Raw genomic sequence first — 24,224 nt, forward strand, 5'->3', positions numbered from 1 at the left:
TTGTCGCATTAGGGGAAGTTGTGCCGCAGAAAAAAACTACAACTTTTTATTTTAAAGACAATCAAATTTAGATTAGAAAGGGCGCGATCTAGGGCTTATGGGAAGACTTCATTACCTTTCTGTACGAGCCATAGCGTCGCGTTCGGGCTCGGGCGAAATTTTTCACCGAGCGTATCGTACGTCACGAGACGTACTTGCTTTTCACGTTCAGCTGGTGCGTGAAGAAAAGAAAGTTGCGGAAAATCATTCTGGCGGCGGCTGCCGGGTCTCAAGTAGACGAAACGAGGGGCTTTGAAAATGCGAAGCTTTTGAGTGTGTATTAGGGTGGAGGTTTTCCCCGGGCGAAGAGGGCAGTACCGTCGAAGAGCAAGTGTATCTCGTGGGACTCGAGTTGTTTTACCACATCCACGTAAACTTCCCACTTCCCAGTGTGGAAGATAAATCACGGAAATGAATGCGGTATAGCTCAGTTCGATGTGCTCTGTTTATCAGAATTTCACTTTTCTTTTCACTCCCGATCTCGTACAAATTGCACACGGAACTACAAAACCGTGAACCGAACACTCTTCCGTCACTTTCCGCTTTCGGTTTCGGAATGGTTTATTCTTACGACAGGATCGTCAATATTTATTTCTCAAATTATGAACTTCTAAGCTAAAATGTTCAACACACTACCGACTATTGTTGTTTAAATATTTGCCCAACCTCCGGCACCCGTTCACACTTGACCTCAAATGAACCTTACACTTTCGCGAAAAATAGCTACTCTTTTGGAAATGTCAAACCGTGCTTCGGCGAGGACGCTTCAGAGCATTTGTTTTGATGCGCAGACCACCCCGGCCGCCAAAGAAAACCGTCCCATGCGCATCCACGGGCCCATGGAAAACCCCTCACCGCGTCAGGGTTGACGGTTTTCCATCGCGAACACTACGAGAACATTTGCGCGGGGTGAAACAGCTGTTATTGCACCGAAATGCGTTCCGAATGCGTTCCGTGCGGCTAACAACCTTTGGTGAATATCTAAAACGCGCACGTGTTGGTTAAAAATATAGTGTAAAAAACGGTTAAACGCCTCTCCGGTGTCTCAGGGTCATATTGCCGTTTATGGCGAGCCGTAAGCCATTTGAATTATTTTAACTGCCGACTTTAATGCTTCGCGTCTATTGAACGTTAGGGTTTTTAACGTCTGCCAGACAGTAACTGAAGTTAACCCTACTCCGCATAACAAGGGAAGGAAGTTTCCACATCGCAACTCGCCGGTACCCTTTGGCCATGAACATGTGCACGCCGGTTTCCTTCCATCTACCCCAGCAAACTAGGTCGAATGGAAAATAAAACGAAAATCTAATTGTTACGCCTGCCAAAGCAGTTGATTGAGAGTAGAGAGCATTGATGCGTTCAACGTAAGTTTTGTGCCATTGAACAGTTGAAGATGATCCAACAAATGAAACACACATGTGATGGATGGATATATGGATATTTCGTATATTTACAAGTCATAAGAAAGCAAATGTTGCACTCAATTGGCCAAACTTTTCTACATATTCAAAATAATAACAAAAAAAAACTATACAACATAAGACACAGGAATGAAAGTCACAGAAAAATGATACGAATAGAAAAATTATTCGAAGAACACGCCATTAAACGAGTTTGATCGTAAGAAAACCATGATCAGATGTTATCCCCTTTAAAAAAAACTACTAGTCCATTTTTTATATGATTATTTAAAAATATATAATGAAATAGTATGATATTCGGTTCTAAGACAAATTTGTTAAATACAAACACGTGGTATTATTTACAAAAATTTAAATATAACACTGAGCTTTATTACAATTTTTTATTTATTATTAGTGGAAATGGACCAAATATGACCCAGGACGAAGATGACATTAATCGAACGTAATTTTAGGTCTTTAGGTCAAAATAAGTAATTCTGAGTCTAAAATTACTTTTGGCATGTTTTATGTTTTTGTTAAAAAATAGTTGAATTAGTTTACTTTAGTAACTATAGTAAGCAGCAGCAAAAGGCTTTGAGAATCGCTAGTTTATATGTTGACCTGGCTCTAAGAAAAAGAAGCAAGAAGATGCAGAAGAAGCAAAAGTGCATCGTAGAACATGTTTACCCTCTCGGTGCAGTAGGAAATTCCTCCTGACGCCTCACTTCCCTCTGCCCGGCGGAAAGCGGTGGCGCGCACACGCCCAACGCGAAGGAATTCTATGCAAATACACCTCCGCCGGCCGGTGGCGAGGCGAAGCTTCAATATTGACTTTCGCGACCTTAGTGTTTGTGCAACGCAAGCTGCGGCCTTCTTCAAGCAACCCCACATCAACTCACCTGTACTCCCTGGCGATCCTCCAAACCCCTTGCCAGCATTCGCGAGAAAAGATCGCGAGACGATCGAAAGCAATGTTACTTCTTTTTTCGCAAACAATAGAAAATGGAAATGGCCTCCCGGGGTGAGGCGCTGGGAGCACTTGGACGGTCGCTCCGACCCGCCGGTATGCCCGATCGGCTCACAAAACCTTCACCGCGGTGCACAAATCGCCTAACGAACGCCGGGACACACAGATCGGCGCGGGGTTCAACGATCCAATCCGGCGGATTTTCTCTGCGGCAATTTTCCTCCCATGGACATTGTTGCCACAATGACTACTTATTCGGAGCGGGGGTCGTACGCCTTTTTTTTGTGTGTGCTGTGTGTGCAACCACAGCTCATCTTAATGATCGACGGCTGACATGTTGAGCCACAGGCTGAAGAAAAGAAAATAAAAGGTTTCTTGAGCCTCATGGCCATCGGCTGTTGACGACTTCATACCTGTGCATCGAAAGCGAGGGATGAAAGAAGGTAGATTGCGGCCCAACATCTTGGCATAATTTACCAGCCAATTGAATGCTCAACAATGCGCCACCCTTAAAAACTTCGTCACGGGCAAAACTTTCGTTCGAACTCCTGGTGTCTTGAGGGAACTGTTAAAGAAAGTGACGGTTGACGCTCATTAGGTTTTTTTTTTAATTGCTTCATATCTACCCAACGGCTTGAACAACCCCGAGTTGACGAGTGTTCCAGAGATTCCATGCGCCCAGAGATTGATGTTGATTTTTATGATTCACGCGACAACAGAAGCAAATATTGGTGTTTTTTTACCATTTCTATTATTTAGCTATCAATTAGCACCACAAGGGATGATGATGGTTCTAACAAAAGGCCGGCTAAGACAACAACTATCATTCAAGGCTTCGCGTCGGGCGCCAAAGTCGAACAGTTACCGGTACTTGCGTACCGAATCTTGAGCCATCAAGCAGCATTTTCGAAGTGTTTATTTGCATTTGTTGTTGAAGATGTTGACGCCCACCCATTGAGGTGGTAATCAAGTGCCCAAGAACATTGGTGAGTGGTTCGGGGGGCTCGATTTTCGATCCTCCTAGGCAAAAGGTGGTGGTGTGAAGTGTTCTGTTATGCAAGAGACCATAGCATATAAAACTGCCAATTTAAAACTCTGATGCAGAAAAAAACGTTAGAACTTGGGAACCTTATAACTAATTAAGTGCGTTTGCTTAGTTGTAAATCAAACAACACCTCTCGATCGAGTACCTCTCACCTGCTCGAGTATTCGGTCAAAGTCTAACCACATTGGGGTTCCAAAACACAACGCACACGTTTAACACCTTTTGGAACGCACATACAAGTTTTGGTGGGCTTCGTTTCGAAACAGCATCAACTTCGAGCATTAGCTGGAAACCCATAAAAAACGTCGTGCCCAAACCATTAGATGACAAATCAAAATTCGGCGCTCGGCCGAGAGCCACTCCAAAAACCCAATAGCTGTGCAATAAGGGCACCAGGAGAAAGACGGTAACGGGTTGAACGACGCTGTTGACCCAACACTTCTGAATCCACTGAGACCCAGACGACCCCAAGACAACACGTCCGGCGCTATTTGGGTCCGGTTTGTTCGTTCGTTGGTCGTCGTTCGTTTGTTTGAAGTAAGTTGTAAACTAAACCGACCAGTGATCGAGCCGTTAGGGAGATTCTTCTGCAGGACATCGTAAATTACTATCAAAAACCTTGTAAACATTCATGTAAAGCCTACGTATACCGGTTCGATGCGACCACGGCGTGACGATAGGACAAGTTTTGGGGGACGTGTAGATCCCAATTCGATTTCCAAACCGATAGCTTTACGTTTGGAAAGCATCTATGTCTGAATCTAGGTTGAACCATCAGGAGCGTATGGTTGGATAAAGTATTTCATAGAAATTTCAAAGTTTTATTGGATATTATTATAATTCAATTGTGCAAAGTAAATATAACATTTTAAGCTTTTTTGCGCCTTCTAAATATAGAATGTTGGCCATGATCGCTGGAAAATCACCTTCAACAATCATTTTTATTGGCGATCATTCGTTGTACGTTTTTCAGCTTACTATCCAGCGCGCTTGTGTCGTAAGAAGAATTTCACAACGCATCCCTTTCGGTCGACCCAGGGTGAAGTAGTGTTTTTTTTTTCATTTTGTTACTTTGCTACTCCATCAACTACATGGACCACAATTGGAACCAGCCGATCACATTATGTGGTGTGTGGACTCGAAGAAACCGCTCAACGTCCAGGAATGAAGGTCACGCGGGGCACACGCAGGACCGTAAACAAGTGAAACAGGTTTTTTCGGCTGAAAGTAAATGACCCATGTAGGATTTTACCATCTAGTTTTTTTGCCTAGTCACAGAAGAGTACCCCAAAAAAAGAAGGAACTCTGGTTTATGTACGCGAACTGCTAGACAACAGAGCCATGCGGTGATTGTAAGCTTTACACATATTAAGACTACTTGCCCATCAACGAGGAACGATCAACAGCATCATTCCATTTTATTTATCTTAGCAGTGTTCTCGATAGTATTGTCATAACGATATTTAAACAGCAAACGTATACTGTATTTCGAAACGCCATGACCTCGAACGATTCCACTTAATCGAATTGCCGACCATAAAGATCCGATCGGATTGGTAAACTTCATACTAGCCGAAGAAGAGAAAAACCACTAAATTGCTATGATACATGTAACCTAACAAAAAAAAACAAATAACAAATCCAAAATCGACGATGCTATCGTGATCACTTTTAAAGCAATACGATCCCCAATCCAATCCCCGGCCGACCGTTGCCGGCATCGCCATTAGAGCCAACCGACTGAAACGTGTATCATTATTATCATTAACACCGCGTCAGGTCCCACGTCCAACAGGGAACGCACTAAGTGGCGGTGAACTAAATGGACATGGAAAGCATTTTCATTGTTAAGCTACCTCTTTCTTACGCTTGAAACCCTTTCTAGCAACGTGCCCGGATTTAAATGCATATTTTACGCAGGGTAACGTCGCTGAGTGACGGAATCGGTTGAATCCTGTGGATGTAAAATGAGCTAGAAACGACAACTTACATCGTTGGTAAATCGGTAGCACAATGGAGAAGTGAGAGTGTGCGAGATCATTCGTGCAAGATACGCCTCTACTACGAATCAATCATATCGTCCAATGCGCTGTATGCTCCACCCGAACGTAGGCTTAGGCTTCAAGGCTTCAGAGTCACAGCAGTGTTACGCCGGAAAGTTGCCAAAAAAAACCGTTGTTGCTGAAACATTAATCAGCAGTTGCATCAAGCAATTATAAATGGCGTGACTAAATGCCCTTCCTTTCACCTAAAACACGCGTGTCGTCTAACACGTTGGTTGGTTGAATTTTTTTTAGTAAGCTTTACACAATTCCGTGTCGCGAATTTTCGGCAAATCTATCTAACAAATCTATATATTCGTTGAATTGATACAATTATGGTAATCAAGAGCTTCCTTTGGATAGGAAGAGAAAACTAGGAAAATTTAAATAATCAAGACGGTCATTAGTGACTACCGGAACTAAGTACATTTCAAACATATTAGTACACTCCACGACTGGCTCAACTAATGGCATCTGATACACGCGACGGAAACGTCACTGAAAATAATTTCACTTTAGCAGTACCACACGAAACCTACCGACGACCTGGTTCCCCAATGTGCCGCCAGGTCCCCAAATAGGCCCACCCGTTCCGATTGCCCCCGATTGGGCCCATGCATACCAAGTACGACACGCCTTGCACAACACATCCGACCGCAGTCCCAGTGTTTCCCAATCGCCCCGATCGCATTCACTTACCGCTATCGTATCATTGTTATTCATCGTGAATATTGATAATTAATCCATACAGAGCGGGAGACGACCTGCGATGCGCGATTGACGTTGGTTTGCCGCTGGTTTTGGTTTGGGATGAAAAGAAACGTCGCCTGAGAATTAGGATTAGGATCAGGCCGGAGGTCGTTCCGGAGAGCGAAGAAGCGGTTTGTCACCTTTTCGACCGATGGCAAAAAAAAAGCACCGATCGCTTAGCACAGGGGATAACTTGTTCGCGCTGATTAAGTGACTGTGACTCAATGACGACCACGAAGCACTGGGTATTTTTGCATCAACCTGCCACCAAGTATTTACGTCTAAGTCAATTCCGGAACCACCCTTAACCTGAAATTCTTTGGACGACCTTCAAGGTAGGTTGGCCAGATGCTGCTGCTTGAAGCTTAGTCGTCCTCACAGCGCACAAGGAAAAGCACACTAATTCGCGACCGACTCAAGGTTGCTTGCGTCAGAACGAAGACACCAAGCGTGAGGGAAACTACAAACACGCACGTGGACACACTGTGGTTCCGGTTCGCGCGAGGCGCGTTCGACGACGGTTCGGCGCAGACTGCAACCGCTTGGTTGGAACGCGCAACGCCGTGCCCCAAAAGCGAAAGTCGAACCGACTGGCGAGCTTTGGCGCAGCGCGAGAAAACCCCATCCGGTGGACTTTTGTTAACGGGCGCCATTGTTTTCCCGCCCGGTACGTGATGCGTGCGCATAAACAGAACATGCTCAACCGAGAAGAAAAAACGAAAAAAACAGAAGATAACGTAATTTAAGTTTAAATTATTTAATAGGCACAGGACACACTTCAGCAGACTAAATATAGACAGAGAACCTGGATCTTTTTGAAAGCAGACCTTTGTGTCGTGGATGCTGGGCTTCAACCAACAGATGGCTATTTATTCAAGAGCAAATTTATTCACGCAGAAATTAGTTTAATAGAATTTATTTTAGAAGTATTTAAGCACAAATTAAAAAAAATAACAAGCTGCTTGTAAAATCCAGCTAGTCACCATACAACTCATAGGCTTCAAAATATCTCATAGTTTCAAAATCGTAAAAAAACATCAGTATCATGTATGCTACTACTCGCATCCGATCGTCGGTGTTTACAGCTTTCATGATGCAACGCATAAGGTAAAAGTATCGAACGGTGGTAGACCCTGCTCTACTGTGATCGATTGCATTGACACAATTTCCGGATCGAAAATCTGTTTTAGGAGCGCGTATTGCTTTTTTATTATCCCACCACAAGGACATCGAAACGAAAGTGCACTAGACGTGTGGCTATAGCTCCCAAATCAAAGTTAAAAAAAAAATTAGAAACAACTGAAAACGCCAGCAACAGTGCGGTAAAGCGTCACAGTTGTGCGGGGGCCACTAGAGATATAATTTTGCTTGTGCCAAATGTGTTTGATAACAAAATCGAAAATGGAATAAAACGGACGAAAATATCTTACCTTGTTTTCAACGCCAACGCGCGAGATATCGTTCGCATTTGGGGGTCCACAATTCTACGACCTCTGGATTATGTCATATCGGGCGGATAACAATGGCGCGAATCGACGATAAGTAACATTCCTCCGGTGCGTTAGTATATTTTACGTTGAACTTTTCCCTTTGCCGATAAATCGAACCCGTTTCAAACCGTCCCGTTGTTTATTTGGATTCGTTTTTAAGAGGCATGTTTTGACGCTAGGATTATGGTTCTCGAATAGATGTGGTGATAAAATTAATTTACAATGGATGCAGGTCGATAAGAGCCGATAAGGATCGGCAGTCAAAGCCACCGACAACGGGTAACAGTGCAGCTTGGTTCCCAATCAGAATTAGTGAATTGAATTCCACTGAATTGAAATTATGCCACCATTAGACAACTATCTGTAAAACATTTTTAGTTGTTGTACTGAATTTGGAATTAGTCAATGAAATTGTAGTTTACCACATGATTCATGATCCAATCCATGATCGTTGGTTAATACCAATTCCTAAGGTTTTTTGGGTTGTAAGATACTCAAAACAAAACTATCAATAACGATTTGTTTTATGGTTATCATGCTTTTATTTTTATTTTTTTATATTTTTTTGCCACAGAAACAATGAATGAATTTATCCGAGCTAGTACTTTTGGTATGCCACTTCATAGTTGAGGTTATTACACCTCAGTGTGAATTTAGCACCAGCACCAGCAATGCCGCAACGTGTCAATATTTGGGTAAAGTTCCCAATATTTGGGTATTTGAGATATATGAATGTAAATATTTTTATATCACACCACATAGGGCAGGTTGTCACAAGATGCGAAATATAATTACATGGTTGCGACTTAGTCACTTATAAAAAATATTATTCTTTACAAATAACAAGTCCAACGAAACGGTAGGAGGATGAGAGGATATGCTCCTGTTGGTCCGTTCTACTCCAGGCCGTTGTCGTGGTGCCCTTGAACATGATCGTATGCTTCACTTCCGTAGTAAGGCAACACGCTGGAATAAGTACGATCGTGTCTTCTCCGGCCAGGTCCACGGTGCTAGGGATCCGTGATGCTTTAGCGCCGTGAAGATCCTGCTTCCGCTAGCTGGTACGTGCCGTTGCTGAGGGTCGGCGACGGTGTCACATATCGGATACTGATTCCTGTCTTAGACTTATTAAGTGCAACGTAACTATATGTATGTTACTCTATTCCCTGACTCAGTCAATTAAAGCGCTTTTGATTTAGCATATATTTTACGTTGCCATTATCCTTCTTTGCCCGCTTTCTCTATGCTTCCATTCTTATTGCAGCCATGTTTATAGGCTCTTTCTGGATGGTCTGGGATTGCCCCATTCCCAAATCAAATCCTTTCAATTCACAGCTTTGCCTTACTGTGGCAAAACCATATTTGAGGTTCTTTTTCATAGACGATGTGATGCTTCGTCTCGAATGAAAAATATGCACTCCATGCAATGTGCAAATGCATTTACCCGCCCATACAAAATGTGTTTGGTGTTTGCACCACCTGTCGATGGCTGTAGATGTTTGGCCTATAATCAGACATGAAAAGTATAAAAAGAGCCTATTCCAATGTTACGATAAGTAGTAGAATATAAGGTACAGGAGGTATTTTAACCAATTGAAACAAAAACTTTTCGTAAAATTCATCAAAATTTGTGCGAATTTTGTTCTTGCTGTCACCTACCTTTCGTAAACCTTGGGTCGAATGTCAGCAGAATCAAGATCAATGGAAAAGAGGTCGCAGCATGCCATTTAACGAGCCAAAAACCGTGGGAAAATGTTTTACAGTTGGTTGAAATTTTGTTTACCTCTTACGAGCAGCCAGGGCACAACTGCAAATTTGGTATGTTTCATCAACAGAGCGGCAATTGATGCGTTCGAAATATGTTCTGGTGCGGCCTGCACGAGAGGAAGACCACCACACTTAATTTCACCAATCATGGGTACTCTGATCTAAAATTTCACATTGCCTATTTGGTTGAAGAGATTTCTTCTTCTTCTTCAATTCTGCGAGGATTTACTCCAGTACGGCTATTGAATCCAGCTTCCTGGGCCTTCGCAAGCTAACCTGGAGACATAGACCTCTATTGGTTTAGGACTGGCAACTAAAGGCCATATGTCCTGGTTTTCTGTGGTTTTCGATTTTCTGTAGGCGTCGCCTTTTGACTGCCACCATGCGGCCAGGAGCACTGCTAGCCAACCACGCTAGTGCGCAGGCAAAATGCGGCTGTTCACCCACCGTAACGAAAGGAATATTTCCTTCCGTTTGTCAGATCGCACGAAACTCGTGATCCGCTTGATTACTCAAACAGCACGAGATGTGCGTCGGCTAGGATTTCTCTGACTTGAGCTCCAGCTCGGCGACACCACGCGGCCGTGCCTAAGATAACCTTACTTTTCAGCTAACCCTTTCAGGAACCTCGTGCTCTGCTAACCATCCGCTCTGATGCGACGCCGAACTGGAACTGGTTGAAGAGATTTTAGCGAAGATCTCCCACATACTGCAAGTATGTTTGTAAACACTTTTTCAACCAACTGTCACAACAATGGCGGAGTAGAAAAGCTTTGACACGACCTCTCTTTTTATTGATCTTGAGCAGAATGTTGTACATACCGTGTGTAACGGAAAACGTCATTATTAGCAGCAGCTGCGTACCTTGAAGAATACACGAGTAAATAAAAGAAGTAAATTCTCTTGTTAAATTTGACGTATTATAAAAGCGACCAGACGATTCCTCGCGGATTTAGCCACTCGACCAACGAAGTACGTGTGCCACATTTTTGTTTTTCTTTTCGTTTGACCGGGTGACGCTGCGGGGTGTTCGAAGGACCACGCGTGTTCCAAGCGTAAGTCATCTTCGCGTCGCACAAATCGAAAGCGTGTACCCGGCGTTACAATGACGCTCCGGCCGATCGTGGTGGCCCTGATATGTGGCCTCGCTGTCCATCTAGCTGCGGCACAAGGTGCCAACTCGAAGTCGCAGGTTATCGAACTGGACGAGTCCAACTGGGACCGAATGTTGACCGATGAATGGCTGGTTGAGTTGTAAGTATGGCGTTTTCCCTGCAATTACGTCGTTCTGCTTTTTGCGTTCTTTTTGTGAACAAAAGAGTAATTTTTCCATCCACTGCGCATACATTTTGTTGACACTGCACTAGATTTGGTTTTACTAATGCAACTCCCTGTTCCCGTACAACTCACAGCTACGCACCCTGGTGTCCCGCTTGCAAAAGCCTTGCCCCCATCTGGGATGACCTTTCGACCTGGTCGGATGACCTGAACATCAAAACGGCCAAGGTGGACGTGACGTCATCGCCGGGTCTGAGTGGCAGGTTCTTCGTGACCGCCCTGCCCACGATTTTCCACGTAATCAACGGTGAATTCCGTCAGTACAAGGGTCCGCGCGATATGAACTCATTCATGTCCTTCGTCGAGGAGAAAAAATGGGAAGCGCTCGAGCAGGTGTCCGCTTGGCGAAAGCCGGACTCCATCCAGATGTCCCTTGTGTCGCTGTTCTTCAAGCTTTCACACTTCCTGAAAGTAAGTAAAACCCGACTGCGGGTAAGTGTGTGCACGACCGGAAAGAACGGCTAATTCCGCACGCACCGTATTAGTACCGTCGTTTTCATATGTCCGTATCTATTTCGTTGTTTTGTTTCTTTTGTGCAGGAGTTGAACACGATGCTGCTCAAGGAGTACGGACTTCCGGTCTGGGGATCGTACACACTGTTCGGCATCGGTACGGTGCTACTCGGGGCCATCTTTGGCCTCATCCTGGTGTGCATCATTGACTGCCTGTTCCCACCAAAGTCGGCCCAGCGACAAAGCTTCTCCGAGCACAAGCAAAAGGTGCGCGCCGAAAAGGTTCCCGAGGAACTGCGCGGCGACGAGCTGGTGGACGAGGACGAAGAGAAGCGCACCCAGGAGCTGCATGACGAAGAGGGTGCTGATAACGACGACGCCGAATCGGAGGAGAAGGAAACCTCCGAGGGTGAAAAGTACTCCGGTAGCGATGACTCGGACGATGAACTGCAGGAAGAACCAGCGGCGGAGGAGATGGAAGACGACAAGAAAACGAACGAACCGGCCGTGGCCCCGGAACCCGCAGACGATAAGAAGGAAAAAACCACCACCAGTCCGGACGTGCGGAAACGTAGACCACGGAAAGCGGACTAATCGGGTCCGCCCGACTGGACCGAGGGTGCGGATGTGTTTTTGCTTTCGTGAATTGTTGCTACCTTTCAACTGGGGCAGCCGCATGATATATTGCCTGCGTTATTATAGTCTATTTGTCTAAGTTTCTTCTTTCCTAAATTCTCGAGTAACAAATTTTCTATTTTCGAAGGTTGCGAATACAGAACTGAGTCTTCTAGAGATATGGTTTTGCATTTAGTAACATCTCCTCAATCTAATACTATTTTCCAATACTTACAACATTCAAAATTGTGTGCTTTGACTCTTTGCATTTCTAGTTTATTGCTGTCGTATAAGATTCTGTATGTTCGACGTTTAAAAAATAGTTTTCTTCTGAAATAATGAAAACCATCCAGTTGAGTCGAGCAAAAGTGACTCATTCAATGGGAACACCCGTAAAGGGCAGTTTTTGACATGGATGAATGTTTTCCTGCACTTAAAAATCTCATCGCGCGTGTGAGGCATTAGCTATGCAAACGAATACACATGATCGAGTAGAATCATGTCTCGTGTATGATTAAGCACAAGAGTGAATAACGAAGAATAAAATGCCTAATAAATTGAACCATAACTTAGTTCGTACGTAGCGATACGATCATTCACTAAACATACATACGATCCATACGATAAGTTGTGCTTGTCATGTTTGCTTAATGTATTATTTAAGTATCTTTCTTTCACTTAGTCGTGCGAAACCGATGTTTTTTTTTCTAAACTTTACACTACTGCTACTGATGTACTAACTGATTTTATGTCGATAAATATGTATTTGATATGATCGTAACATTGTGAACTCGCGCCGATGTTTGGTAATCGCGTAAGGGGTACGGAAATATTGTAGTCAGATATTGATGAAAGTACGACGATTTTTTCGATTCATAATAAAGTCACAAAACGTTAGTCAATGAAGTTCATTTTTTAAAGGTAAACATAGTGTAAATATTTTATCTTAACATTGAAATTAGGCAAACGGTTATAGTTTGTTGGAAAAGAAAAAAAGTACCACCGATTCCTTCCTTTCGAAAATTTGTATTTTGTGTTCCCGTCGATCCAACATTATACATTTCCAATTCCCTGTAACCGTGATCTTTATTCATGCATCGTTTGTCTTCCCACGACACGCAGCAAGAGCATTTCGGTTTTTATGATTAAAACTAATTAACAATTCCGTACCAAGCATCGTAACACTACCCGATTCCCGCAATGCATCTACTGGCCTTTTTCAATTGCAAAAATGTAGACTACACACTGAAATTACCCTTCAGCTGATTAAAGTAGGCCATGTCAGAGGGGCTGATTGAAGGGATAAATTTTTTAATCGCTTCCTTAAAATCGTCCTCGCCGACGATCACCTGATCCGCACCGAGACCCTCATCGATGGAGTCTGAAAGGGAACAGAAGACAGAATGGTGGTAAGAAAAGAAAGGAAACAAGCGAGACACGAACTTACCACCGGCTATCGCTTCCTTGACGGTTCGCCGAACTGCACTCAACCAGGCGTTCGAACAGATCGAGTACATATCCGCACCGGTCATGTCCTGCTGCAGGCACTCGGCGATCTTCCTCAGCGTGAGCGCCGGATCGAGCCGGAACCGTCCCGTTACCGCCCGCAGGACACTCTCCTTGTCCTCGACCGTACAGCTCGGTCCGACGTACAGCAGCTTGTCGAAGCGTCCCGGTCGCAGCAGTGCCGGATCGATTAGATCCGGCCGGTTCGTAGCGGCAAGGATGAATATCTGCTGCCCGGGATCTTTAGAAATTCCGTCCATTTCACTAAGCATCTGCGATACGACCCGGTCCATCACACCACCCGAGTCGCCACTAACGCCTCGATTGGGGGCCAGCGAGTCCAGCTCGTCCAGGAACAGCACACACGGCGAGGCCGTTCGTGCGCGGGTAAACACTTCCCGCACGTTCTGCTCGCTCTGTCCGACGTACATGTTAAGCAGCTCGGGGCCTTGCACCGACAGAAAGCTCAAATTACACTCGGTGGCGACCGCCTTCGCGATCAACGTTTTGCCGGTGCCGGGTGGCCCGTAAAGAAGGATACCCGAGCGGCGCATGTTCTTCCCCATCAGGTGCTTGTGGCGCAGCGGTAAACCGATGGAGTTTTGTATTTCCGACTTGAGCTTCGCGAGTCCCCCAATCTCGGACCAGAGCACCTTGGGGACCTTCGGAGCGCCGAGACTGTCGGAGAAGGTTGCCTGCATCGACTCGAGCGCCGCTTCGAAGTGGGTCAGTCGGAGTTGGGTGTCCTTCGAACGTCGGCACGCCTCCAGTGCATTTCCGTACAGCAGTTCCAAATCGGACAGATTAAAACCTTGACTTTGTTCGGCGACTTTTTGTAACTGCCCTAGCGGTAAACGGTGTTGCTGTTGGTGCGCCAGGGAAATCCACCGGAGCGCCTCCAACCGCTCACCGGCCGCTGGTGGATGGAACTGGATGACCTCTAGGAAAAGGGATGTGAGCTTTGGTGTGTTGGATTCCTTCTGGTTCGCGAGCGCTACCACAACGACCGGGTGCGAGTATTTGCGCCCGAAAAGGTTAGCCAGCTCCGCCTGGAACGAACCGGTGATGCGCTGATCCTCGTGGCCCTCGTTGTCAACGCCGAACACTTCGAAGTTTTCCAGGCAGATGATGAGGGGTTCACAAATTTTCGACTTATTAAAAGCGCTGCTCAGCTTCGTTTCCGTCTGCGAGCTAATGGAGGTCATGATTTCGCTGCAGTCTGCATAGTACACCGGTATGCCGAGCGCGCCGGCAACGGACTGCAAAACCAGTCGCTTCCCGATGCCTCGTTCGCCGCGAAGCATAAACACGGGCTGGATGCCGTTCCGCACCAACCCATTGCCCTCCATTTTCACGTACGCCTTCAGCGAGGAGTGCAGTGAATCGAAGTACTTTTGCAACCCAAAGGGACAGCTGGGCCGTCGGTGAATGCCATCGAAACGCTCCGGTAGCAGGAAGTTGTTGTACGTCGTCGTTTGCTGCAACGTGGTGAGGCTTTTGTGTGCGATGCCGCTCATCTCGAACGCGCCGCCGGCCGAGTCCAGATTAAGGCACTTAAACCACAGTGCTCTCATGTGCGCTAGGATGGCGAAATTTTTCGTGAAGAAAGTGTTGCCCAGGAAACGCTCCGTCAGCGGCACCTGGTACGTGTGGTTGCGGTACAGCAGGCGTGGTGTTTCAAAGTAACGCGCAAGGATGAAATCGACCATGTCGGTGCTCAGGTCGTACGGGGTCTGGTAGATGAAAATGCTCGCTTTGGCGACAATCTCCGGTAAATGTTGCCCGTCGGTCACCCGCTGTAGGCGACCCCAGTAGCGTTGTCCCTCGAGCGTGAACCGTTCCTTCAGGTTTTCCACCAGATTTTCCTTCACCCACAGGGCATTGTAGGGAACCTGCGGATGGGAGCACACCTGGAACAGTACGCTAACGTTCTGTTTGTTCAGGATGAACGAGACTAGACTTTTCTGACCGGCGCCTTCCGTCGGCGGCACTTTGGACACTTTCAGCACCAGGTTGATCCAGTTAATCTCGCGCTCCACAACATACTCCCGGAAGACGGTGGGGGAAACGAAGAGGGTATGCTCCGAGTTGACCATTTGCTCCGATTGGAGCTGCTCGAACAGCAAGTTCGGTATCGGCTGAAGGTAGAAATCCAATGACCGTAGCTTCAGATCGTAGCGCAGTTTTTTAACACCCTGAAGCACCACGAACACGGGGAAATAGTACGATGGATATCGCGGGAATCGTAACCGTGCGATGTACAGCAGCAGCTGCCACTGCTTGACCACCTTTTCAACCATGTTTCGCTAATAAAACCTAACTTTATCGGCCGCAAAGTAAAACTAAACAGTTACGAAAACATGCTCGTTGAGAAACGGCACAAGGCAGTGAATAAACTTATCCCATAAACGGAATAAAAACAAACACCCGGTAGAGTGGCCAGCTACACCTTGCACCCAGCTTTCAGACGCGCGTTCCCCAGGCTGAACCCATTTGAAAGTTTACGTTGATTTACTTCCCACGGTAAACATCAGAAAATACCAAATTAAACGTATTATTTACCGATGCACAACAGATTAAAACAACGCTTCGAACGCAAACGATTATGATTTTCTTTTTTTAGATAGAACTAACGTTTTATTACTCACGGAATATCCTAACGATCGCTTTGTTGCCGAGAAAGTTCTCAGCGTTGAACTTTTAGGGATTTAAAAATATCAGTTGAAATAAAGCGACGAATTATCGGCCAGGCCTAAGAAGTGTTATCCACAATTAAAATTGTCAGAAAAGATGTTAAATAATGTCCTTTTTTTAACACCCACTAATGGACAGTACCGAAGTGCATCGTATTTTAGTGGTGGTCAATGTATCCTACATCATTCGGCTGTTAACATTCTTAACCCTACTGGCGTCCACCTTACCACGGAATAATGTAAGTTTTACTGCTTATCGATTGCTTTGATAAGAAGTGCAACTAGTAGTGAATGAGTTGTATAAGAAATGAACTAAAATCGAATTGCATTTCGACCACTTTATTTTTTCATATCTATTTACAATGTTGTGTGGGAACTAGGCATTTTGTGCACTCCACAAGATCCGGTGGCTTCACAAGAGAAAAGGTATTGATATTTATAACTGCATTATATTTGTTGCCTGCTAGTTTGTTACAGTATTAAGATGTGTGTTTCTTCCGGGGTGGACCACGTACGGTGCCGCACTTTAAGCACTTGACGCATGTTGCAATATGTATGCGGCGTGCTGAAAGATTTAGCTTCGACCTAAACTCGCTTGCTACAACGGAGTTATCGAAGGCTTTAACATACCATCCATTTACGGTACACTTTAGCAACATTCATTCATACTCGCCCCCGCCGGCTTTCTTTCGCTCATCGTCTCCCACCCACCTTTTCCCCACGCTTACGCAGTCTTTCTCTCGTGTATTGTTTATTTAACTCTGCTTCGATTTCGGAAATTTCCCTCCCCTGGGTCACAACATTTTCTCCACATTCACGCGCACACAACCAAACCTTTCATCCATGTTACTTGCTTCATCTTCGAATCAACTTACGTCTAGATTTCTCGCATCAGAGCTTATCCATCTACACACTACTGTACTGGGTATCCCCGTGCCTTCCGGACTTCCGCCTGCTTGCTGTCCTTTACCCTCGGTGTACCTTCTTTTCATTCAACCTAAGAACCATCCCACTCCGTCTGGAGGTTCGGGGTACATCTCCCCGCGCCAAGCTTAGTTGTGTATCATTATCATAAGAACTTTACTGCAAATGTTTTTTTGTTGGTTTCCAAGCCCTATACACCCCCAGGCCTTCTAATGATCTAAACGGCCACGTGGCGTGTTCACTCGATCAGTCGGTTCTCGTTCATTCAATCAACACAAACACACGCACACACACACGCGCAGACACACTCAAACAATATTTCAAACCTTTTCGTGCCTGCGTAAATACATTACAGTATCCTTTTATTTGTTGCCTTCTCCTCAGCGTGGTTGAATCTCTACTCTTACTTCAGTAAATGTTACTAATCTTTGTCTATTGTTTTCGTCTCTGTTTTGCGTTGCCATAGCGGCAACACTGTTTGCCACACTGTCTCAGTACGCCAACTTGATTTTTTTTTCTTTGTGTTCAATTTTAATCGCCATTTGCACACGGCAGGGAAACTTCTATCTATCCTGTTAATGTTTTCTATTAATCCGCTTTCCTCATATTCCCCCCTTTGTTACTCATAAATGCGCATCTTTAAACGCATTTCGTAAACGTACCCTTCGCTTGTGAGCCATATGAGCTTGCTGGCCAAAGTTATTCGATAAGGAAACTACGAATGTTTTACTTTACATTCACCAATTGAAAATGGACATTTTTAGTCAAAGATGTAATAAATCGTTATAAATTATTACAGAACCACGAACTCTTTTCCGCCGATGGCGCGTGTTCTGGCCATATGATATGACACCACCCGCTTCACACCATGCCCAACGTGTGTGAGGTGGTTAATAGTGTGTATCATGAACAATGCCGCATACACTTTACGCCTTCTGTTAATCAAGGCGATCTACTACAGCGCGGAAGATCTTTTTTTTCGCTTGTACCCCCGCGTATATATGCTTAAACCTTAACAATTTTCAAATTTTCCCTATTGCAGCGCCAGGTGGTGCCCTTCCCTCTTCCGTTTGCCACTCGATTCTTCATCTATCTTTTTTTATTTTTTGTTTTTTTTTTGTACAATAAAGTAAAGCAATCCACATTGTTATTCCGAACCCTTTCCGTAAAAGGCCTACTACGCTACTAACTTCCATTCGATTTTGCTCAACTATTTTACGCCCCCTTTCAACTTTGCCCCCGGGATTTGCTGAACAAGCTATTCCACAAATCTCGAATCATTTATCTCCCCAAGTCGCCTCGCCTTACTGAACTACATCTGTACAACGTACAACAACATGCGCATACACACAGAGTTTACTACCGGTTTTATCAAATGAAAAGTACATTTAAAAGTTCGATTCTATGAAAAACCAGGACCAATTTGCGTCCAAGAGGAAGACGAAGATCGAGAAGTGGGGGAGGCGAGTGAGTATCGTTCGAGGAAGGGGTATGGTTTGAATGAAAGACGCGAAAGCGGCCAAAACGAAGCATGTGTGCCCAGGAATTCCGAAACATTTGCAAGGGATGCCTCGTGTATCGGAACATAGTTTGGCCCGTTTGTTTATTTTCGTCCTTCGTCCTTCACACACAAAACACGTCTCCCTCAACAAGTTCATGCATTCTATCGATCGAAAGAAGTGTCGATCAAGATATAGAAGATAGTATAATCGACCTTCTCACAGTTCATACAATTCAGTGTAGCTAAAGGGGAAATGAAAGGTCTCTAAGGATGATTTCAACGAAATTTGCCATTGGGAATTGTGGTGCCTTTTTGATGAAAGGTCCTTAAATAGAGCGGACGACCACATATGATAAAAGAAAAAGAAAAAAGTTCCACTTGAACGATTCTTCCTTACTACAGGGTTTGAACAACACAACCACCGCACACCACCGCTTTTGGCGCTACACTTATGGCCTTAAAAACTTGCTCTCCCGGTTTCGATCTCTTTGTGGTCATCGTAGCGACTTAAAGCGACAGCGAGTTCTTCTACCAACGAGGACGATGACGACGACGGCGACGCTGGCGACGTAGTGACGCGCGCTAGTCGATCTCCTGCTTCTGCAGATTGATCAGCGCTCCCACGATGACAACGATGTCGTCGAGCAGCTTGAACGTCCGCCCATCGATGCAGGTGTGCGGACTGAGCATCTGGTGGTTCTGAAAGTTCTCCAGGATGTTCTCGATGTAGTTCTTCAGCTTGAACGTTCGGCTCTTGCTGATCTTCTCCGAGACGATGTCCTCGAAGTTTTCATCGTCGCAGCTTCCTCCGCCGCCCAGGACCCGCTCGAGGTCGTCGTCGTCGATGGCGCCGCCCGCAGCCCGAGATCTCCGGTTGCGCCCACCACCATTGTTGTTTGTGTGGTCGTGGCCGTTCGCAAGCCGGTCCTCAAAGTTGTGGAAGTTCTGGCCCGCGATCAGGTTCGTGTTGGTTTTGAACTTGGTGAGAAAGCCGGACTGGGCGAGCAGCTGCTCGTCGTCCGTCTGGACGCCGAACGCACGCGACACGAAGCAGACGCACCCGTCCAGCGTGGAGGCAACGAGGTACTTCAGCTTGTGGCACTGGTCGACCGGACAGTACGCCGTCCCGATTTCGCTCGGCGGCAGCTGCTGGACGGCGTTCTGCTTCACCCGCAGCACCAGGTAGTTCAGTATCAGGTGGATCCGGTTGAAGTGCTGACGGAGGCTGATCGGCACGTTCAGCTTCATGGTGAAATCGTCGGGCCACACGATGAAGTTGCGCAGGCAATCGGCGATCTTAGGCACGCTCGTGTGAAACAGCAGGTCGACCTCGGCCGCCCCGATGCCGAAGAAGTTCGCCAGCCGGGCGCTGCTCTCGTTCTGCTTGATCTTGCGCAGCGTCAGCACGATGTCACGCTGGTTAAGATCGAACGACTGTGCGAGCGAATTCACCAAGAACATGCGATTCCGCCGCAGCCCGATGAAGAGTGTCGGGAACTCCTGCAGCATCTGCAGCTTGGCCTTTGAGGACGTGATTTGGTTGGTTGCGCCACCGAGGCCCCCGAGGCTGCTGCCCGCGCTGGTACTGTTTGTCCGCGTGTGAACTTTTCGTTTCACCTTCTTCCGAAATAATCGGTTCCCGGTCAAGGCACCGTCTGTGTCTTCCATATCCTCGCTTCCACCACCGAGTGCGCCCGCACCGGAAGCTCCTTCGTATTCGTCCATCGCAGCGTCCTCCTCATCCACCTGTTGATCCTGCTCGTCGTAGTCTTCCTCCGCCAGCAGGATGGTGGTAGTGCTTCCGCGGGCCACCGCCGATGAGGAACCGCGGCCAAGCGATACTCGGGATGCTGTTGACACCACACGGGGGCCTCCCTTCGGCCCTAGTGGTTCCATCTCTTCGCCGATCTCCTCCTCGGCTGACGCTGTCGACGATGACGTTCCGTCGTCTTCCTCCTCCTCCTCCTGTTCCTCTTCCTCCGTCTGTTGCTTTTCCGTGGCTATGCGTACTAGCTTCTGCTGCCTCTCCCCCGCCTGCTGCTGCTTGCCACGTTGCGGCGGCGTTGCTTTTGCTGTACGTGTCCCAACCACCTCCTTTACTTCACGGCGAGGTCTTTTGGCGGCGCTTGCCTCAGCGTCGCTCCCTTGCTCCTGCTCTGCCTGTTCTTCTTCCTCCTCCTCCTCCACCACCTCGTCCGTCTCTTCGTCGTCCAAAGGGTCTAGCTCCCCTTCGGCCGCCTCCTCCTCCTCCTCTTCCTCTTCCTCGGCACTGTTCGCGGACGACGTCCGCTGGTGCTCCTTCAGCTTCTCCAGCTGTGTCCTCCGTCTCGCCGTTGCCACCGCCAATCGGTTGGCTTTGTTGTCCAGCTCCGGGTTCCGGTTCCTGGCGGCGACCGGAGTATTATTTCGCACCGTTCTCGTCGGTCTCTGCAGTCTGCGCGCCGACGAATCGCCTCTGGACGTTTCCACACCGTTTGGCTGCTTTGCGACGGCGGCTGCGGCTGTTTTGCGATTGCTTTTGGCCGTTCGAGTGTTCGCTTCCTCGTGTCGTGGGCTGGTGCTGTAGCTATGAATTTTCATAATACCGGCCTAAAACGAGAAGTGTGCAAACATCATTACTTTCAGAAAATTCGCCTTCTGAAAAACATCAATCTATCGTCATTTAAGAAATTGTGGAGCAATTTGGCGCAAAACACCACTCTACTTGGTAATGTGTTATGTGTCCCAATTATTCAGTTGGAGGCATTTTATAACTTATCGTCCTGACACTGAAATCTACTTTCGCGATAATCAACCAATTCGCACGTAGGCGGACACATATCTCATTGAATCGAATCTGCATGGGTTTAAGGATGATCTTGAAGAAAAACAACTGATGATTATGGCCAACGTCATGACGATACATCTCCGAATAACCATAACTAAATAACACGATCACTAACCATCAATCACATAAAAGGTAAAGGAAGATTAGAATTTTAAAAGTAAACGAAACAGGACTCTCGAAACCTTATCTCGATTGAAATTTTCATAGATTTGTTTTAGATCGATCGAACAAGATTGAAAAATGATACAATGGCCAATTTAATAGTTGATAATTATTCCCTTTGCAATCTAATGTAATGCAGATATAATTCTACCTTCTCATGGTATTTTACCAATTTTACAAACTACATTTTTAAATTTGCTTTATCGTATCATGAAAAAGCCCAACTCATCAGCATTTTACAAAATATGGATAGTCTTAAAATGTCATGCAGCCTTCAATTTAACAAATATTTAAAATAATCTGTGTCGTCCTTGACGTCGACCATTACCCACGGATCTCAACTAAACCGTTCCATAATCAACATAAGACGAATTAATTTAAAATGACCCTAAAACCGCAGGCAAGCTTTCCCCCTGTTGTCGACCGGGTCCAGTGTTAGGCAACATATATGAAAACTTATCCCTTTGAAGGTAACTGGCTGCTTGCCCTTCCAAAGTAAATCTCCGCCGTAGCAGAATAGGAAGAGTGTCCCAGCGCAAAGTAATGGCCAGAGACACGTGCATTTTAAAAGTACGTTCGATGGTGGTTAGCATGAGGTAAACGACAAACAACGCTGCCCAGGAACGTAAAAGTAAATAGCAACAGGGAGAGGGAGAGGGAGAGAACGAGAGATTGAGAAGAGCGTCAAGACAATGCGCATTTAATGTGCACCAACCAACCCTCCATGCAGCCCCGCAAGGGAGGTTGTTGTTGTTGTTGCATGCGCAGATAATGATACGCGTGGAATGCCGTGCTGTAAGAAACAATAGTAAAGAACAGCTACTTTGGTTACCAATGGGTCCAACAAACCAAGACGCAAATTAATCGAGCAAACATCTGAAAATGTTGGTGAGAGATTGGTTGAAGAATTTGATGGAATATTCTTCATTTCCGCTGGTTGCAACACGGTGGTCGGTTGAACGTGAACCTGTTGAACGTTTGGACTCACTTCTCGCTTCGCCGTACGTCGCTTAGACAACCGTCTCATGATGGTGGTAACTATGGAAACAAAACACGGCAACAAATATCGGGCTACTATAGTCCTGCTTGCAACTTTTTCTTGGTTGCATATAATTCACCTCCCGATCGACGACACCATCAACATCATCATCGCCGTCGTACTCGATCCGTTACGCGATTGCCCGATGCCCAAAACAGGCGCACACACTGCAGCAGTACTTCCACAAGGGAGAAGAGGAGCGAGGGCAAACCAAAAACGAACAAAAAAGTCACCCAAATATGGGCCCACGCACATGCAACATAAGCGCAACGCACTATGCCACGATATATGCCACTCCAACCCCCCGGGCACAACCCTCACGAGCGGAACTCGAACGCAAGGGGGTGGTGGATCGTCGAGTTTTTCTGTCGAGGGGCGCGGAACTGGCTATTTCGAGCGCGATCACCGCGCGGTGCTGATTGTTGTGATGAAATCTTCTCGAGTACACACACACACACACACGCAAACACACTGTGTTCCCGCCCTGTCAGCTCGATGCACTCCGGCAACTCTAGTGACCACGGGTTTTTTGTTTTTTTTGGTGGGCTTATGGTGGAACGGGCCAACAGAACACGTTCCTCGCGATGCAACTGGGAGGCACACGTTTGAATGCAACTGATCTAGCCAAACCGAACCAAGGCAGGCAAGGCTAGGCTTTTACGCGAACGGTGGCGGCGGCGACGACCGTGTGAGTTCGCAGGTCAGCGCAACACACTCTACTGACCGCACGGAGTCGATCGAGAAAATCTCAAACCATCCGACGATGGCCGGATGCAGCGCGCCCCGAACTGGGTTGTTGTGTGGGTGCACTTGGTTAAGTTCGACAAGGAGTAGATCCCTCGCGCGCATGCAGTCTTGTCTAGTGCACCACAACGCGAACACGATGGTTACGACACACCCGTGCAACTGCGCGTTCATGTTTAGCGTAGCGAATGAAATTGCGAGAGCAAGAATGAGCTGCCAGGAGAAGCAACAACACAAGGTTGTTGTACATTACAGTAAATGGCACCATAACACTATACAGTGACAATGAAAAAGCAAAAATAATAGAAAGCCAAAAACTAGTACATTTCCAAAAGGTATCATGGAGAGCAGATTAATTTTGATACTAATTTTCAAAACTCTTCAAAATCTCTTATGATAAGTTAATTATTGGAAAAGATAACAATACATGTGTGAGACGAAGATCTATTTTTATAGCTATGTTTGGCTAAGGATAACAAAAAACATTTGTTCATTTCATTTTCAAAGTTAGAGCTAGAGAAGAGGGTTGAAAAGAATTATTTGCCATGGATGATGGCGAGGGCAAAATAATCGAGCACAGTATATTATTTTACACTTTCTAAAAGAATAACAATCAAAGAATGATCATACCGAATTTTCCAAGTAAGGAAGCATTTAAATACGTTGCGTAAAGCATCAACCCAATTACGGGTTCGTATGTTTCTTGAAACGAATGGACACATTTGTGACGATAACGAACATATCGTACAGATTTCTTTTTGTACCAGTAGATTGAATTAGTGGTTGCTTTAGGATTATATAGTTGTTAAAGGTTCTTAAATCAACCTTGGTTTTAGAGACTAGTTGATCGCCTCTGTTTATACCAGTATATTTTTTAAGTCAAAATTTGAAACCTTATCGTTGGAAAGAATAAGATGAA

The 24,224-nt window shown here is 45.9% G+C and overlaps 3 protein-coding genes across 4 annotated transcripts; 1 reads left to right on the plus strand and 2 right to left on the minus strand.

Annotated features, from left to right (window-relative positions):
* Window positions 1–10,378: 10,378 nt before the first annotated feature.
* Window positions 10,379–12,013, plus strand: LOC131287000 (thioredoxin-related transmembrane protein 1). Of its 2 annotated transcripts, none has more exons than XM_058316014.1 (3): window positions 10,379–10,757; window positions 10,916–11,273; window positions 11,382–12,013. In XM_058316014.1, the coding sequence occupies exons 1-3, from the start codon at window positions 10,609–10,611 to the stop codon at window positions 11,886–11,888; spliced, it is 1,014 nt and encodes a 337-aa protein (XP_058171997.1). In that variant the 5' UTR covers window positions 10,379–10,608; the 3' UTR covers window positions 11,889–12,013. The 2 variants fall into 2 exon arrangements, with proteins under 2 accessions (XP_058171997.1, XP_058171998.1); XM_058316015.1 differs by having other exon boundaries at window positions 10,916–11,252.
* A 1,132-nt stretch (window positions 12,014–13,145) lies between these two features.
* On the minus strand, window positions 13,146–15,715 carry LOC131286716 (peroxisomal ATPase PEX6). Its single transcript, XM_058315706.1, has 2 exons — window positions 13,357–15,715; window positions 13,146–13,290 (listed from the first exon to the last, which is right to left on the minus strand). The coding sequence occupies exons 1-2, from the start codon at window positions 15,713–15,715 to the stop codon at window positions 13,148–13,150; spliced, it is 2,502 nt and encodes an 833-aa protein (XP_058171689.1). The 3' UTR covers window positions 13,146–13,147.
* Window positions 15,716–19,081: 3,366 nt separating this feature from the next.
* LOC131284380 (uncharacterized) lies at window positions 19,082–22,549 on the minus strand. Its single transcript, XM_058313234.1, has 2 exons — window positions 22,511–22,549; window positions 19,082–21,122 (listed from the first exon to the last, which is right to left on the minus strand). Exons 1-2 carry the CDS (start codon window positions 22,547–22,549, stop codon window positions 19,116–19,118), a joined length of 2,046 nt encoding a protein of 681 aa, XP_058169217.1. The 3' UTR covers window positions 19,082–19,115.
* Between the last annotated feature and the right edge of the window lie 1,675 nt (window positions 22,550–24,224).

This window comes from Anopheles ziemanni, chromosome 3, assembly GCF_943734765.1.
Source record: "Anopheles ziemanni chromosome 3, idAnoZiCoDA_A2_x.2, whole genome shotgun sequence".
NCBI lineage: Eukaryota > Metazoa > Arthropoda > Insecta > Diptera > Culicidae > Anopheles > Anopheles ziemanni.